Source organism: Perca flavescens, chromosome 7, assembly GCF_004354835.1.
Source record: "Perca flavescens isolate YP-PL-M2 chromosome 7, PFLA_1.0, whole genome shotgun sequence".
NCBI classification, from domain to species: domain Eukaryota; kingdom Metazoa; phylum Chordata; class Actinopteri; order Perciformes; family Percidae; genus Perca; species Perca flavescens.
This window is the reverse complement of record NC_041337.1, coordinates 9,967,767-9,986,917: the sequence shown is the minus strand read 5'-3', so window position 1 is coordinate 9,986,917 and position 19,151 is coordinate 9,967,767. Positions and strand designations below refer to the sequence as shown.

The 19,151-nt window shown below is 39.5% G+C and overlaps 2 protein-coding genes across 2 annotated transcripts; both read left to right on the top strand.

Annotated features, from left to right (window-relative positions):
• The first annotated feature begins 294 nt into the window (after positions 1-294).
• srxn1 (sulfiredoxin 1 homolog (S. cerevisiae)) lies at positions 295-2,504 on the top strand. The gene is made up of 2 exons (XM_028583762.1): positions 295-678; positions 1,776-2,504. Exons 1-2 carry the CDS (start codon positions 442-444, stop codon positions 1,983-1,985), a joined length of 447 nt encoding a protein of 148 aa, XP_028439563.1. The 5' UTR covers positions 295-441; the 3' UTR covers positions 1,986-2,504.
• An 8,237-nt stretch (positions 2,505-10,741) lies between these two features.
• tcf15 (transcription factor 15) lies at positions 10,742-12,762 on the top strand. Its single transcript, XM_028583884.1, has 2 exons — positions 10,742-11,401; positions 12,476-12,762. Exons 1-2 carry the CDS (start codon positions 10,925-10,927, stop codon positions 12,536-12,538), a joined length of 540 nt encoding a protein of 179 aa, XP_028439685.1. The 5' UTR covers positions 10,742-10,924; the 3' UTR covers positions 12,539-12,762.
• Positions 12,763-19,151: the final 6,389 nt, after the last annotated feature.

Below are 19,151 nucleotides of genomic sequence, written 5' to 3'. Positions count from 1 at the left end.
CCTATAAATAAAGGCAATAAAAACCCCCCAAAAAAATATTTGAAAAGAAAATATATATATTGCTTTACCTGACTTGTTATCTACAGTTATCAGGGTAAATGCTAACAAACAACTTTTCTAACTAATCTAAGCCACTCTACTTGGACAGCAACTAACGGTTACAACCTAATACTATATTACAAATGACATGTGAACAAAAAAATATTATGCAATACGTGAATAAAAAAAAAGCCAAGTCACTGCGTGATATGACGCCAACTCGGCAAGTCGTTTAGCAGAAATTTCTTTCCGAGTTGTTGTTCCGAGTTGGGTTGAGGTTCACGTACATTTTCCTAGGCGGTTACAAATTATTGCGATTATTCGGACGCTACCTGAATGCAGCAAACCTAGCATCCAGGAAGTGACACTAAACTAGAGCCGTAGAATACTGTCGGTAGGTAAATGTTTCGGTTTTGGCACGGGACTAAAATAACTCGAGTGAAACTATCGGTTTTAACCTGTAGAAACATGTCGGGAATGTCCACCCAGTGTGGCGCGGCGGACGTTAAAAACAACAACAGGTCGATTCACTCGGACAGCCTCGACGAGGTCCATAACGTCCCGATGGAAGTCATCATCAGACCGATTCCTCCGGTGCTGGATGAGCTGAAAGTTCAGGGTCTGATGAAAACAATAAAGGTAACAATGTTTTATTATGTGCACTTTAAGGTGGCATTAAGATCCAATAACATGCCTGGCCTACAACACTGCTGTGGATTAGCTCCCCAATGTAAAATCATATTTAATACAGGTTCATGTGAATATTTGTGCTATTTGAATTTGATCTCATTCCACTTCTATTAACACATTTTATACTTTAAATGATCTGATCAATAACTGCAACAACTTAACTTAACACCACTTGCACTAGCTAATGTCCACCTTATGTATATAGAGTAAAAAACTTTTTTCCAACCCACTTTTTATTTAAGTTATTGTTATAACTTATTAGTGCTTATAAAATAATTATAAAAAAGTATATTTTGTTGCTGTTTTATCTTGTATTAATAAGCTAAGCTGCTGTAACAGTTAAATTAATAATGTACTATATCTCTCTATCTATCTATTACAATTTTTTAGGCAGATTCTAAAGTTTTAGACTAAATTTGACAGCTTGTAATCAAAATGAATAAATAAATTAAAATTATTTATTCATGAATGATGATATTTAGTATTTTCCACCATAATTACATATACAGCAACAGGCCATAATGTGAGGAAATAAAATGTACTGAAAATATATATGAACATTAAAATGAATATAGATTTTGTAATGTTTGGTTGGTACTTTGGGGTTCAGTCTTGACCCTGGGTGCATTTGTATACATTCAACTACCTAATATTATTTAAAGTACTTCAAACTACTCCACCTCTACTTGCTAGAACTTTGTTATAATAATCTAATAATCAACCAGACCCTGAAAGGGACCATTCTGTAAAATGAGTACTTTTACTTTTGATGCTTAAAGTACAATTTGCTCATAATAATTCTGTATATTTTGGAGTACTACCTCCACCCCTGCCTATAACGTTCTTACAATATTTCTACAGAGCATGTTTGTAGTAACATTTAGCTTCTTAATCATACTGTAGTTTCCCTCTTCATCATTACAGTATAGTGTATCATATGTTATTGTAAAATTACAGGTTTTTTTAGACTTTTTTTTGCAATACTTGCATAATATCTGCTGCACACTTGCGGTATGAATTAATTATCAGTGTGTCCTTCCTTCCAGGAGACAGCAGACATCAGTGTTGTTCCTCCCATCGATGTGCTGTGGATCAAAGGCAGAGAGGGGGGGAATTACTACTACTCTTTTGGAGGCTGTCACAGGTTCGCTGCGTATCAGAGGTTGAACATGTCGACCATCCCAGCCAAGCTCATCAAATCAAACGTCTCAGACCTCAGCACTTACTTGGGAGCTTCGACGCCTGATCTGCGGTGATGCTGGAGCAGCACTTTTCAGAGACTTGGCCCAGGTGGCTCACACACACATACACAGCTTTTCTCTCTTCTGGTGCAGCTGGGGACTGAAGAGAATTCAAGGAAAAATACTGGCCCAAAGGCCAGAGGAAGATCTTAAGCTAACTTTCTGTGTGTCCTGAGTCTAATACACAGATTCCTGAACTTATATGGTAATCAGAGCTTGAGCTAACTAAGTGTGTGTTCCCAAGTCTATACATAGACAGGGGATACGACTACAATAATGGGAATAACACTAGAATATAGAAATATTTCTACAGGACTGCACAGCAAAGGATTTACCAGCAGGGGGAAATGTAACTCTTTAGTTAAACACATGACATTTGTCATGTGAAACCACAGACATGTAATTTAAAGGGTTCTTATGTGTGTGTATAGTAGTGTTTTTGTAAATTAAACATTATTATCAAGTCTGTCATTTAATACTTATTAATCTTCAAACACCAGTTGTTCTTGCACATAAAAAGTAATTTAAATGATACTTTTCCTGCAGTTATTTTCTTGTACGTTACAGCGCCATCTTGCCATCTTTCTTTTTGCACAACAAATGTAGAAATGACATTATTAGTAAGGGGCTAAGTGACACTACATAGTAGTGGTGCACGATTCAGAAATTGTCACGATTCGATTCGATATGATATCGGTTTTTAGGCTCAAGATTCGATTCAAAATTGATTTTCGATTCAAAAACGATTCTCGATTAAAAGAAAAGATTCACAGTATGTAAATGTAGTTACTTTCCCCATGTGATTGCAGTAGACATACAATTAAAAAAACAATTTTCACAGCGGATGTTTTGACCTGTCATCGTAGGAAAAGCATTAACAATGTTACATCTGTTACATTCAAGTGTCCCAGTACACTGTGACAGTGAGCCAACATGTGCGATACCAGGACCCTGGAACTGAAGCAGCTTAATGGAATTCAGCCATCATTCTTTTTTTTTTTTATTTACACATGCTTTTCCTTGCGGTGACATGTCAAAATATGTTCTATGAAAAAAAAAAAAAGGCTTATTGAATCCACCAGTGGCTTTCCTTCAAGTGCACCTTTTGAGCTCGTTCTACTGAGCTCTGGGAAAAGATTTAAATGTTGTCACACATTGAAGTTATTTTAGTCTGAAATTACATCAAAAGGTGCCTGTAGTCAGTCTTTTTTTTTGTGGCACTAGTGCTAATTTAAAAAAAATCAAATGGCGCGGAGCTGCTTTGTGTCTACATCGGAGTGTGAGGAGGAAATGTGCATTATTTCAACAACTAAAACGAGCCTGTAAAAGTACTAATAATTAAGTAGGACCAAATGTTGCAACAAGGTATCAAAACTTCATAAAATCTTATACACAGTCAACTTTGATTGTGATGTTTCAGACAGCACATGAAGGTAATAGAGAGGAGCCTATAGAGCAGATGGTTTGCAGAAAGACTCAGGTGTTAGAAGAACATCAAGCTGACGTCTTGTGTCAAAATGCAAGATGTTGTTGAGTCTTTCCGAGTCTGCCCCTTCTTCCCGTCATCAGTCTTTCTTACTCATCGTCTCTGGATCACTCATCTCATTAAAGTACCATCAGATGAAATCATTTTACAATTTTTTGTAAAAAGAAGCTGATTGATGGCTTACTCTTCATAGTCCCTGATGCTTTAAGAGTACACATGTGTTCCACTTACAGTAAATAACATAGATGGCAGCCTTTTGCCTTCCTTAAACATGTAAAACAATGACGATAATGGTTTGTTCTGCTGTGATGAATAATCTTAGGGTGCATGTTTGTTGTTGGTATCGAACTTGAGACAGGGCCCGGCTTATTAAGTCAAGTCAGTTCCCTTGCCCCTCTGTCTTGGAGGAAGGAACTGTAGGTTTGCAGAATAATGTAAGTAAAATATACATCACAGAGCATTGCTGAGAGACGAGGCCTTTTCCGACCTCAGCGCCTTCACAATGCGAGCTCCGAGCTGCTTGATGGTCTCCCTTTGTGGCCATCGAGGAAATGAAGGGAGACCTGAGGGCAGCTTTTACTGACCGGCCCTAAAGGACTCTAAATTTCTCCTCTGAATCGTCGCGTGTGAGAAGACTTCCTGTGGCTCTCCCACTGTCTGGAAGTAACCATATCCTCAAAGGGTTTCTGACACGCAATACCGGTATGAAAAAATATATTGCACCTGTTGCTCCGTGGAGCAGTTTCCATGGGTGGTTTATCTTTGAGGATTTAAACAGATCAAGGAGGTTTAGGGAGCTAAGAAGAGGAAGTGTTTGTGGCCATTTTCTTTTTTTTTCTTTTTACAAACGGTTTGTGGCTGTGTCAATTCTCATATACTCTCTTGCAGTCTGTTGTTGTATTGTCAGTGATGACTTAACAAAATGAACTTGTGGTGACTACGTTATGAAATTTGGTCAGGCTCTAAGAAGGGTGTGATTTCCTCTGCTCGGTATAGTTTCTCTCCTGCAACACTACAAAACAAGATTGCTGTAACCAAGAACAATATGACTTATTAAGAAAGAATATAAAACAATGCTGATTGATTTTGACAGGTTTTTTTTTTATGTGCAAAAAGTTCAAATAATTCTAGTTGTTCCAAAATGTTTTGCCCTTCTGAATGGTATTTTGAGGGACCCTTTGAGGGGCTCTAAGCAGCAACGTATTTTTGCATGATGTGGACAACGCATTATACGTAGAGTTTTAAAATTATAAGTGCTTAAATTGAATTTTGGAGATACAGAGCTTGTCTAAGCATTCACTACACTGTCTGCGGTGACATTGTTTTTACTTTTGGCATCCCACCAAATTGTTTTACTTATGTGTTGCGTGGTGTACCATATAGTGTCGTACACATTTAAAAGATGAATTGCTCTATTAGTTTTGACTGTAACCAGGTGGAAAATAATAGGCTGTGCATTGAAACAGATGAATCTGCCAGTTGTTTAAAATCTCTTTAAAATTTGACAAGCATGCTTTTTCTTCTTCTTTTTTTCATCATGGCAGATTTCTCTTGGGATTTATAATTGTTTTGAAGGTGATAAAAGATTGATAGAGAGAGCCTTTCCCTGTGTCTTCTAATCACTGCTGAGTCTATAAAATGATCCAGTGGCAGAATAAAACAACCTTACAAGATCTTATTAATTTGGCAGTCCTGTAGAGTCTACATTTAAAATACAGCTAAAAAACAATCTCTGGTTAGACATTTGTTTCACTTGGGGAGGCACTATAAGCAAATCCTCTTGAACGAGTGTGTGGTGTTTGAGCCGATGAGGACTTCTCACAGCTTCCTATCCGGAATTCCCTCAGACTACTGGTGGCTGCTGCAGGCGTGTAATTTGTGCCAGATTTGCAATGCCGGATCCGCCCTCTGACCCCCCCGCACTGTGTGCTCTGTGCAGTGGTGGAGGAAGTATTCAGATCCTTTACTTAAGTAGGAGTACTAACCCTATACTGTAAACATTGAAAATGCTGCTTAAGTAAAAGTATGTAAGTATGATGTAATGTACTCAAAGGATTGAAAGTACTCAATGCAGAAAAATGCCCCAATGTGACTGTCAAACTATTATATATTATATCATTATTATTTCTTGTGCATTTATATAAATCCAGGATTGTACTGTTGTGGTTTTTTGAGGTAGAGCTCCTTTTTTAACTGTTTATAAGTGCAACTAATGATTATTATCATTATGGAATAAATCTGCTCATTATTTCTCGAATTAATCGATGGACTATTTAAATTGGTAAAAATTCAGAAAATAGTAAGAATTGCCATCACAGATACTCAGAGCCCAAAGTGACACCCTCACAATGTTTGTTTTGTCCAACCAACAGTTTGAACCTCAAAATTATTAAAAATGCATTTAAACAACTACAAGGAAATCCTCAAATTGTAAAAGTTGTAACCATGAAACGGTTATCAAAATAGTTGCCTATACATATTCTGTTATTCAGTTAATCATTTCAACTGTAATGTGTTATGTGTGCAAAAAAACCTTAATTTGTAAAGTAACTAAAATTCTCAGGTATTTGTAGTGGAGTAAAAAGTACAATATTTCCCTCTGAAATGTAGTAAGGTTGAAGTATAAAGTTGCATGAGAAGAATATACTCAATTAAAGTACAAGTACCTCAAATTTTCTACTAAAGTACTGTACTTGACTAAATGTACTTAGTTACTTTCCACCACTTTGTGCTCTGTGACACATTGTGCCTTAACCTTTGTCTCTATGTAGCTTTGTGAAAGTGTACATCAGGTATAATACCAACAGGTTGTATTTCACACATGCTTCAAACTTGCCCTGCCAATCAGAGTGAACATATTCACTGGACAGGGCTCTGCTATCAAAGGACCAGATGACTCATTAGAAGGCATTGTCTGTGGCCAAGCATATTATCATGCACTTCACATCAGCCTTGTCCTTTAACAGCACTCTGTTAACTTCAGCTGTAGTGTCCACATGCAACAGAACAGCAAGACAAACCTGCTCCGCCAGGGAGGTTGGGTGATGTGTGTATACATTCAGTGTTCATCAACAGGGCTCCAGCACCTTAAGAACTAACGCTAACTGATTCCTGATAATCAAACCGTGCATAAACCATGAAACCACAGTACAGATCTCCTCTACGGATGCTTTGCTGAACAAGCATGAGGGACAATATGTGATCCTTGGCTTTACCTCAACACAACCTTAGCTCTAACCCCAGCCATTGTTCTCTGCAACACCTGACCATAACCTATCCTAAGAGTCAGGGGAGACAGACCTATCCCATTCTAAGACTCAAGCCAATAGTGAGTTAGTCCCGTTTGTCAATACTTTCTCAGCCTGTCTGTCGCTCTCTGTTGCCTCAAGCCCATTTGTTTCTACTGAGGACATAGATGGTTAAAACAGGGTCCTGATTTTATCATTTCAATTTTATAAAAGTCTACATAATTTCCGAAACAGCTGGGCACTGTAGTTTCTGGCATACTTTACTTAAACTGGAGTAAATGGTGTATTTGTTGGCGACTATTTGAATGTCACACAGTGCAGTGTGGCTCACTGATGTGTTTTTTTAATAGTTTTTGGAGCTCAGAGTAATATACTATTTCTAGCTTTTGCTACAGGCAATACTAGCTAACTAGTTAGTAGGATCCATTTATTGTTGGTTTCCAGCTTTTATTGAGACCATTGAGAATTTGGTCAGACAAGAGCTTATCGACTAACCAACCGACCAGAAGATGTCAGCCCTACATGGATGCGGCAACACATTTCATGACAACCCATCAAATAATTGTCAAGACATTGTCGCATCACCAAAGTTATAAGGATTTATTCCCTGGGGAACGGGAATGTCTGTACCAAATATGGCAAAAATTGAAAAATTTGTGAAATGAATTAGTTGTTGAGATATTTTACTGAAAGCCAAACAAACTGACACTGCCATCTATAGAGTGGCAAAACATGCAACAGAGCACAGATAGAAAACTTTCCTCGGACAGAGCATGCTGTCCTCGGAGATATCTGAAGAGCACAACAACACAGGACTCAGTGGGTGGCAAAGCCAACATGCTGTCTCCTCATCAGGATGGACAAATGGATCTACTTCTTCTGGACGAGCAAAGGAGTGTTTTACAGTTCCATGAAATAAGATAGTTCTTCTAAGAACGCTTCAACTTCTGTCTTAAGTCCCAAGTCAAGTCAACACACACACACACACACACACACACACACACACACACACACACACACACACACTTCTACAGGTGTAAACAGCATTTATTGTAGTATATGATAGCTGATATTGTGATAGGTATATCGTAACATTGAATGGATCTGCGTACAGGGATTTTAACAAACTTCTGATATGCTAACAGAGTTCAAATGAAAAAGCTCAGCTAATTATTTGTGTTTTTAATTGTGCTGTTAATTACTATGAAAAATAATACATTTACTTTCCACGATAAAACTAGAGCAACTGTATTCCACAGCTTTTGGGATTCACCCACCACATGTTATACTTTAGTTCCTGTCATGAATCAACTGCTCAAAGAAAATGATACCACTCCGCAATGAGTAGAACCACAAACACCAATAAACATATCAACAAGCTGTTATCAGATGTCTAATCAGATGTATATTGTGATTATGTTATCTTTAAAAATCTCTTTCACTATCAGTTTTAGATTTTGAGTTTGAAGGCTGAAGACCTCTTGCGGTGAGTGCTCCCCTGTTTAGGAAGTAAGTGTGAAAGTGCAGCATGTCGAGATGCTGTATTCATGCTCTCCAGTCCACAAAAACATACAATACATACAATAAATTCATACTGCGTCTTCATGGGTCTTTATAAACGTAATAAACCATGCAGCAGCAGAGAGTGTCTGAGACTTGCAGCATAATTAGTTTGCTGATAGTTGAGGGGATTTGTTGACCTTTTAATGTGTTATTACTGCATCATATCAGATATCAAAACAAATTAAAATCAGTTTATGTATCTTTAATAGCTCATAATGTTTTTTTAATTAACTTGCATGAAGTAAAATCTCTGGAGAACCCCCCCCACCCTTATTTTTGCTAATTGAAATATTCACACAGCTTTTGCTACAGCCAATTCCTGTTTGGTTCGTGTCCTTTGTAAGACCTCCAAGCTCTTTCAGCAGACAGTTTAGGTGTCTGATGTCTGACTGTTGATGCAGCGGAGGCACACTGAAGTGGTTGAATGTGGCTGGAGAAGACTGGAAGGAGTACATCGTCCATTTGCCACTGTTTTGTTTTTTTGAACTCAGGGCAGCAAGCAAATACATCCTTGCCATTCCAGGATCATCTGCTCAATGTTTATTTACTCATACTTAACTTTCTCCTGCTGCCTGAGCTCTGCTCCTGAGCGTAGGCCTTTTCATTAAACATATTATTTACTTCAGCTAATCTACGCCTGTTTGTTGCTGTCCCATAGTGGTACGAGGTCAAATATTAAGCCAGACGTCTTGAAAAACATATTCAAATTAAAGAACTTCGCACATTTGACTCAACAATTTCCATTGGAAATTTGAGAATTGGCAAGACAAAGAGAATTTACATACAGTTTTCCAAACACCGGCACAATTATATATGTAGGCCAATGTAGATGTTGAGCAAGCTGAAGTCTCGTGGAGGTATTAAGTGTATTTTGGTCTTGTGGTTTACCAGCCAACAGAAACAAACCTCAGCGGGTGGCAGCACCATAAACATGTCAGACTAACACAGGATAGTAAACTGTAAAATAACTGAAAAGCAAACGTTGGTCCCTAAATGCCATTAAAAGACTCTATAGCCTTTTAAAGTTGAATTTTACAACTTTATAATCATGCTCCCGGCCCAGAAACATTAATTTCATACGAAACAAGAGTTCCTTTCATCCTATCGATAAAGTACAGACAGTGGTGGAATGTACATTTACTCATGTACTGTACTTAAAGGAACACGCCGACTTATTGGGAATTTAGCTTATTCACCGTAACCCCCAGAGTTAGACAAGTCCATACATACCCTTCTCATCTCCGTGCGTGCTGTAACGCTGTCTGACGGCTCCAGCGGCATCAGGCCAGCACAGAACATGCAGGTAATGGTTCCAGTAATCCTACTGCTCCGAATAAGGGACAAAATAACGCCAACATGTTCCTATTTACAGGTTGTGATTTGTCTAACTCTGGAGGTTACGGTGAATAAGATAAAGTCCCAATAAGTCGGCGTGTTCCTTTAAGTACAATATTAAGGTACTTTCTTTGACAAATCTTACTTATTTATTTTTTTTTTACTCCAATACTTGTATTTTTACAGCTATAGTTACAAATTACTTTGCTGATTAAAAATGTACATTTACAAAAACATTGAATCAGTTCATAAAAAAGATGGATTTTTAAACTAGCCAGCACTACACTACATAAAGTATCGAAAAAATTAGGTCCACCTTGACCAGCAGGCATTATGATTCTACTTCTACTTATATTTCACTTAATGGGTGTCTTCTCTCTGCTTGCTTTTGGGGGAATTACTGGAATTGTTGGGTCTTTGTAAATTATAGTGTAGTTTAGACCTACTCTATCTGTGAAGTGTGTTGAGCTAACTCTTGTTATGATTTGATACTATAAATACAATTGAATTGAATTCTGCATATACTTTTACTTTTTATATATTTTGCTGCTAACACTGATGCACTTCTTATGTAATTGAGTATTTTGCATTGCTACCTTTACTTAGGAAAAGGATCAGAATATTTCTTCCACCACAAAATACAGGTACAAGTCACTGCAATACTGTTTATCTGTAAGTCACTTTGGATAAAAGCATCAGCTAAATGAAATATAATGTGAATGTGATACTGTGTCTTGCAATACTACTAAATCACACAGTGCCAATGTTTCTTTAATATGTCTGAGTGATTAATGTATAACTCACTTTATCTGTTATAGTGTAGGCCTATTACTATAATATTCATCTGCAATTCTGGTGCATTTGTGATTTATAAGAGTTAGGCGTAAATTTGTGATGAGTTATTATTTGTGAGTCTTTTCACTGGAGAGGTTACTGTAACACTGTGCGTGAGCGTGTGTGTGTGTGTGTGTGTGTGTGTGTGTGTGTGTGTGTGTGTGTGTGTGTGTGTGTGTGTGTGTGTGTGTGTGTGTGTGTGTGTGTGTGTGTGTGTGTGTGTGTGTGTGTGTGCGCTGCTTGCAGCTCCTCCCATCCAGCTATAAGAGCCCAGTTGAGCAGGTAGTCCTGGTCCATCCCTAAAACAGGCCAGTCCAAAAACTGACTTGTGAAAAGTCGGTCAGCTTTATTAAAAACGTCCTTTTTTTTCCCCGCAGGTGGTTACATGCTGCGTGTGTGCCCAATTGAGATGTAGGATTGGTCCCTGCGTTTGTTGTCGGTCTTAACTACCAGAGGATTTGTGGCCGGGACTAGTGTAACTTGGGAAGATGACTTTCGCCATGCTGCGGCCCGTGGCGACACACTTGATCTATTCTGACTTCACCGTTACGTCCGAGGATGATGAAAACCGCAGCGAAAGCGACGGCAGCTCGGAGCAAAGTTACTGTGGCTCCACCAAAAAACGCAGAAGGATTTCGCACCGACTGGAAGGGGAGGCCCCGGTGGTGGTGAAACAGAGGAGCGCAGCTAACGCCAGGGAGAGAGGCAGGACCCAGAGTGTCAACACCGCATTCACAGCTCTCCGGACTCTCATACCCACCGAGCCGGTGGACAGAAAGCTCTCCAAGATTGAAACTCTCCGACTGGCATCCAGCTACATTTCCCATCTGGCCAACGTGCTTCTTCTCGGAGACGGCGGCGCTGATGGACAGCCCTGCCTCGGCGCGGTTCATGCGCGAGGAGAGAGCGGGGCGCAGCAGCCGCGGACCATCTGCACCTTCTGTTTGAGCAACCAGAGAAAAGGGGTAAATTCTGTTGTTCTGCATATTCGTAGTCAAGCCGGCTTAAAATCCAGTGCATCTTAAATACAACTGATGTGTTCGATGTGCTAAATGCGTATCAAAGTGAACACAGGCACGTTTTTGTCTTGATCATGCTTTTTCGAGAAGCTTCCGTCTAATGCAGCATCTGTTTACCTTTCAATCCTGAGCACTTTTGTGTAACTCCCATTATTTTGTCTTGGAGTGTGTGCGTAAAAATACCTTTACGCACGGCACATGTCTCGGCGCTCGCTCTAAATTCCTCACACAGTCAGACGCAGATGTTTTTTATTCTCTTTTTTGACTACTGTGAAATCTTCACTGTGGTTCAAAACATAATGTGATTTGATTTGATTGTATTGGGATCTCCATTAGCTGGGGCCGTAGCCACAGCTATTCTTCCTGGAGTCCACCCCACAACTCGTGCAGCTATACATTGACGTGCATCATTACATTAAAAACAACCACCAAAAAACAACATTCAATACATCACTGAAAGAAAAACAACGAAAACAATAACAAGACATAACAACATTCAACACAACACAGGACAACACAGGACCTAGTTTAAATTATTCACAAACCGTAGAGATGAGATTATGACATTGTTCACTAATAATATAACCAAGCAAATGCACACAGGGAACCCTCAATGATACTAACAGCATTCATTAAGTATTATCCAATACAGAGTTCTGCTCAGCTAGCAGATGTTCTTTAAGTAATACTTTGAATTGAGGTTTTCTATTTTCTTGAATGACATGACTAGGCATTGCATTCCAATTAATCAAAGCTCTACATATTACAGTGTTTTTCCCTTTGTTTGTTCTTACTTTAATGTGAATTTACCCTCCGTAGCATGCCTTGTTGCTGATCTACAACGTAATGACTATATGGCCTTTCACTTTGCATTTGGACATTAATGTGACATCAAACAGTGAAGCTGAAACATGTTTTGTAGAAAATAAACATTTATAATGTCTTTATATGTACTTCTGGTGCAGTTACATTAATATTGCTGAATCTTTATATGACTGAGACGTTTCTCTTTTTTTCCAGATAAAGGATGCCAAAGACTGTTTAAAAATGCGAGGGCTGGGTCCGCTGCGAACGAGACGCTGACTGAAGACCAGTGTATGATTAGCAACCTGAAAATCCTCAAAGACTTTCTCAGGGAAGAGTCAAAGCTGGTGTTAGCACAAACACTCACACCGAGACACACATGCTGGATCAAATTTTGGAAACCAAGAAGAGACTATTTATACTTGACTGAGAAAATTTAAGCATAAGCCTTTCAAAGATGCAGTGCATTTGTTTGAAACTTATGAGTTTTTGTCCTTTTTTTTTTCCCCCTCGAAAGTTTAAAATAAAATATATTTTATCAAAATAAAAGCTGTTATTTTCCTGCTTCCCAGGTTCACAAGAAACCGTTTCATGAAGAAAACTCAATGTCAAAATATGTTTCAGATTGTGTTAATTACTGGGACATTGATGTCAACTAAATGCATGCAGAGTAAAATGATGAAATTGACAACAGAAAAAAATAGAAAATGTTTATTTCTGGGATCAACAATCTTTTGACACTTTCTCTGTTTCAAGCTGTTACTGCAGATTGGAGAATTACATAAAATACCAACTTAAATTTAATGAGAAACTTTAACATTCTTGGTCCGACACCTAAATGCTCAAATAACAAACTGTATTTATATTCAGCTCCATTTGCAAATATCTATTTTCTTAACGATCAACTTAGTGGTATAAAATGTCTTTTATGTCTTAATGGAAAATCTCACACACGCACACACACACACGCACACACACACTTCCACTGTTTCCAGTAATGTTGCCAAGACGTTGTTTATGAAGCGCGCAGAGCGTCAAGGTTTCTGGTGTCAATGAATGGTAATTTTTTTCCAGATCTCACGATGGCTGTTTTTTGAAGTCTGTTATCGATTAGTCACGGCAAATAGTAACCCACACTCTGCTCGGAGCCCCCAACACAGCTGTTGGTATGTCAGAGGGATAAATCACTGCTGTGGGCCCAATGGACAGAGAGAGATGGGGTGAGAGGTCAAATGTCACGCTGGAGCACAGAAGTGAAACCCTGCTGATGTGTAATCATGGAAAATGACGCAAATATTAAGCTGCAGTTGATCCTGAAGAAAACTTTCTCTGAATTTATATGAATGGATTAGTTCACGTGCCAGCAGTGGTTGAAGATTCCCTCTGAAGTTCATACCGAGGTTCTTACTATCACTATCATCATGACAGTCTTATTCATTTGCTTACATTCAGCTGCAAAGGCTTCTATGGGGCAGCTGTGGCTTGTAGAGCAGTTGTTTAACAAACGGAAAGTTGGTGGTTGGAACCCTGGCCCTGCAGTCCCATGTCCAACTGTCCATGGGAAAGACGCTGAAGCCCGAAGTGCTCCCGATGCTGCGCCACTGGAGTGTTAATGTGTGTGAATGTTTATCTGATGAGCAGCTTGTACGGCAGCGTCAGCTGCTGAATGTGTGTGAATGGTTCCTGTACTCTGTAAAAGTGCTTAGAGTAGTCGTTAAGACTAGAAAAGGGCTATATAAATACCGTACATTTGCTTTTATATTGTCTTGCAAGGTGGTCTCCATAGCACAGAGACGATTCAGACCTCTTTCACTGGGAAACATTTCATAAGTGCGGTGATATCCGGCTGCAAAGCAAAAGCAGCCCAGTCTCTGCGGGCCTGTCTCTGTCTTTTCCAGTCTGAAAAAGACAGCGTTGTGATCAGTCCAACAGGCGGATTGCAGCTCGGACACAGAGACAACTGAGCCCAGGTTCCTGTCTGGCATCGCTTTGAGTCAGACGTGAAAATGTAATCCTCAAAATGACGGTGCGAGGCTCCCCGGTGACACAGGAGGCTGTATGGAAAGTGAATTTTAGGGCAGTTAGAGGTGCATGCTGGGGGTCCGAGCTCCCCTCTACCCCCCCACCATCCCCCACCTGCCCTGTCAGGCTAATTGGAATTTGCTGTGCTAAGTCCTACAGGCTCGGGTCCCCGGGGCCTCCTCAAATGGCTCCCCGAGGCTCCCCCCGGCAGGAAGACGTCACAGAGGCACAGGAAGGGAAAACAACGCGCAGCCGACCTCTCTGAGGAACTCTCTGTGCGGCGAGCTTTGGGTCAGCGCCAGTCTTGACTTCATCCGGCGCTGGGGCCCAGATGTACTGCTCTCTGGTGGTGCTTTTCAGCATGAGCGAACCAAATAGTGAGTTTTCCACCATTTCGGAAGTAGACAGTTTGTTTTTTTCTTTCAAGATGACAGGTAACAAATTGATGGCAGAGAGCATCAGAGGAGATGAGGGAGAAATAAGGTCAGGGTGGATGTGTTTAACATGTCTGACAGGCGAGGAGCCACCTGGGGACCACTGCAAAGGTATACTGCTTCGATTCGGTGAGTTTTTCCTCTTCCTCGGACGCTCGCATCTTTTAATCCCAAAAGGGATTTTGTGCAGGAAGAATTTCAGCGCAGCTGAACTGAAGGTAGATGGCCGTTCCTCCTCCTGCTGCCAGATTTATGACCTGAGATGAAAAACTACCTCGACAGTCTATTGTTTTGTGGAAGATAGAAAAAGAAAACAACAAGAAGAAAACGCTTGGTTACTTTGCTTTGTCTGCTATATTATGTCACGTCTTTGAAGGATGAAGCCTGAACTCACCCCTGCAACCTAAACTAAACATAAAACACAGAGACAAAAAAAGAGAGGGAGAGAGATGATTCTGGCTCCCATCTGTCCACACTAAAAATCACTGGGTTAAAAATATAGCACCACTGCAATACTGTTGCACCTGTTTGAGTGCAGTACTACTAATTTATCTTTACCCAGTACTAATTGGCTGTTTTGACCCAGCGTTAGTGTTATTTACTAAAATATAGTTATTTTGACCCAGTTTACCATTAAAACTCTCACAAATACTGTACTATTAGTTGTATAAAATGATGATAAAAACGGCAAAGGTTACTCTTAATTAACAATCTGTAACAAATAGTGACATGTAAGCCGTGTTGGATGTAACTAAGTTTATTTACTTAAGTACTACTGTAAGTACAGTTTTAGGATACTTGTACTTGACTTATTTCCATTTTATGCTACTATATACTTCTGCTCCACAGCATTTCAGAGGGAAATATTGGACTTTTTACTTCACTACATTTATTTGACACTTACTTACTAGTTACTTTTTTTACATAAAAAAACACATGGTATGATACAGTATTATACTACTAATCTACCCAATAGTATACAAAGTATCTAAAATTGTCTCCACATGGACAAACTACACTATTAAAATTTGTATACAGTACATAGTGATAAAACAGAATAATAAAACATACTTCCACTCCACTACATTTTTAAGTTTCACATGTACATTTAGCAAATAATACAGGACTTATACTTGTAATTGGAGTTTGTTTACGTTGTTGTATTGGTACTTTTACCAAAGCAAAAGATCGTAATACTTCTTCCACCACTACCTGTACAGCAGCATTAAAAAGTCGAGTAGATTATAACAGTTTGCAACCATACCAGATTTAACATAAACAAAGATTTAAAGAAGATATGTGTTCAGGATTTGGATGCAAGATGGCTGCACTGCAGTAATAAAGTTGAAAAAAGTTCTTTGTACAATAAAGCTCACTTTAATGTAAACCTAAAACTATTGTGTGTAAGATTGGTCTTCTTTATGTTGCCCATTAAGAAACTCAGTACGTAACAGATTGCAGTTTAGTGTTCTTCTTTCTACCTTTGCAGAGTTATTTTTGCATACAGTAAATGTAGAAGAAACGGCCATAATGTAACATATCAGCCTGTTAATGCTGATTGACTAATAGTTATAGGTCTAAACAAACAGAAGAGGAAACATGTTGAGCAATGGCTCCATGAAAACATCTCTTCAGATTGAACACAAATCACTGCTCTGACTTTTCAAACGTCTTCCTCCCTTTGCCTCGCCAAAAGAAAAAGCTAAAATAGATGATCCAGAAACGGGGAAGGATGTAAAGTGTTTTTTCAACGTCATCTGGGAGTGCAGTTCCGATTCCCAGATGGGTGCTTAACGTCAGCATTTTGTAGTCTTGCCAGAGAGCTCTTGTTAGAAACAGACCTGCACATGGTAATATTTCAATGGCTTCTGCTCTCCCAGTCAGTTTCACCATGTTTCAAACACTCCCTGGCTGGGGAGATGGCCCCTTGCTCCACCTGCATGTCAAAGATATTAATGGTTCTGAGTCACTTTGTGGCTCAAGACCCAGGTACCTTTGACTGAACATGACCGCTTTTCCAAACGGAGGAGGACGTCTGTCTGCCCGACAGTCAGCTGAGCCTCAGTGGGGGAGAAAATCCTGTCTGAGGAGGCGGTTGTGTCTCCTCAAACATACAAGAACAATGTTTTTCATGTGCCAGAGAGTTTGGCAGGGCCTTCAGACAGAGGGAGGATGATGGAGGGCTGTACAGTGAATAGGATGGGCGGGTGTGGGGAGCTGGTAAAAGGAAATCCCTGAGAAGAAATTAGGGAACAATACAGACCGTCGTAACACAGCTCTGTTCTAATGCAGGCTCGGACAATCAACCTCCCGCACTCAGCAGCCTGCCAAAGCCTAGAGGCAGAGGTGAGAATCCAGTAATACACACTGAAAGTGTTTATTTTTTTTGCTTCCTTAAACAAACAATTGAACAGGCAGTGTGATGCAGCTCTGCAGCCTCACAAACACAGAAACCATTTCAGTTACAGTCGTATTCAGTACAGAACAAATGGATTATCTAGATCAAACAGGAGAATCATATCATCCTCTCTGGCATGGGTGACAGCATATATTTATTATAGTGTATGTTTGAGATGTCTTTGTGTGAGGGTGTTCAATTAAATTTAAAATTTTAGGCTTTATTTAGATTATCTTTGTTAAATTAAGTGATTTTATTTTTTTATTTTATTAAGTTAGCAGTGTTTTCCAGAGTTTCTTTGGCCATTCTGCCTCAAAGAGCTAATAAGTAAATAACTCTATTAGCTAATTAGTTATGGTGGCAATATACAACAATATGCAAAGGGAAACAAAGACTGGGGTATTTCTTGGGGACGTTCAACATTTTAAATGTTGACAGTTATTTTACAGATCCATCACGGCGTCAGTCCAGACCTTCGAAACATGAATCAAATGGGCAATATTGTCAGGGTGGCGAGTAAAAACATTGGTGAGCGTCACTAATTTGTCAGACATTTTTCGTAACGAATCTAAAGCTTCCTTTCTTTAAGGAATTTCACATCCTGTCCTTGTCAGAAATACAGGTCTCTAAAAATGAGGCGCAAAATGTTAATTTATCCCATGTGTTATAAATGTTCTTAATTCGAAAAAAAAAACTGTCTGCATTCTGTATTGCATGTGATGTACAAGTCTTTAGTTGTCCTATTGTGTTTTTATTGTGTTTATGTTTGAATGCTTCCTTGCTCCTGAAAGAATTCCTCATGTCGGACACTAAATATCTTATATGGACTGAACTGAGAAGGATTTGTTTCGGTTTCAGTTTAGAGTTTTGGTGTTCAATTCTGGGTTATTTAAAAAAAGAAAATGGCCCAAATAATCTCAAAGTATCACCCTATCAGCCTCTCCAGCACTGAAACATTGGTACTGCTAGGGTCCATCACAGAGCTATATATCTGTCAAAGCCCAGTAAACATGCACACTCTTCATGGGAAAGTCTCTGTGTACAGGGCCTGTGGGAGAGATGGCGGAACCATTGGGACATTTCATTTCAGCAAACAGAGGATTTCCTCAATCAGAGGCTAAAGAGTGTGCAGTGAACAACCTCGCTGACAGAAACATGGAGACCTACGCTAGCAGCTGGGCGTGTTAACAACCTCTGGGATTTACTGTGGCGTGCAACACCCTTTAGCTACAGCACGGAGAGCCAGAATCAAACACATTCTGTACATGCACAGATCACACGTGCACTCACTAACATTCATACCAACAAATAAACCTTCAGAGAATCACAACTTTGTTAAGTCTTATGAACTTCCTTCCTAATGACACTATTTCCTTTTAACACATACTTTGTATAACTGTAAAACTCCCTCGTGCTTGATTAAGAGGTTTGAATAAATGCAGCACAGAACATCTGCAGTGACCGACAAGTGAGAGATATTTAAGAAATGTGGAGCATCATGCTTTTGTATTTGCTATCTCTCATGCTGAGATTACTCCCTGTCATAAATCTAAAATCGCTCACAGCTGCAAGTTACCGGTGTCCAATAGAAAGCGGCCAAAAAATCCTCATCTCCACTGATGTTCAGTGTTAAGATCAGTAGGCCTACATTTCTGCGTCCCTGCGCTCACTGTGCCAGCTGCTGCTGAATGATGCATTGTTTGATGCAGATGGTGGAATCCTAAGACCTCACTCTTCCCTTTTCCATAAAGCCAGTCGGCTATTAATAACCATATATCGACCTCCTTTGTCAACTAGAGCGACACCTACAAATAATATGCTTAAGGGGGACAATGGGGAGTTCCCTGCGATGAAAACAACAGGATGAGCCAGGTTCATGAGTGTGTGTGTGTGTGTGTGTGTGTGTGTGTGTGTGTGTGTGTGTGTGTGTGTGTGTGTGTGTGTGTGTGTGTGTGTGTGCTTGATTGATGTGAGCCTTGGTATGTTTGACAGTTAATTTCTTGAAGAAACATCTCACTGACCAGCTACTGTAAGTAAA

What these genes read in the sequence shown, in the direction of transcription:
- srxn1 (XM_028583762.1), top strand. Translation starts at nt 442, where the DNA reads ATGTTTCGGTTTTGGCACGGGACTAAAATAACTCGAGTGAAACTATCG. An exon ending in GTCTGATGAAAACAATAAAG is followed by an intron (nt 679 to 1,775) that starts GTAACAATGTTT and finishes CCTTCCTTCCAG; the next exon opens with GAGACAGCAGACATCAGTGT.
- tcf15 (XM_028583884.1), top strand. Translation starts at nt 10,925, where the DNA reads ATGACTTTCGCCATGCTGCGGCCCGTGGCGACACACTTGATCTATTCT. An exon ending in TGAGCAACCAGAGAAAAGGG is followed by an intron (nt 11,402 to 12,475) that starts GTAAATTCTGTT and finishes CTTTTTTTCCAG; the next exon opens with ATAAAGGATGCCAAAGACTG.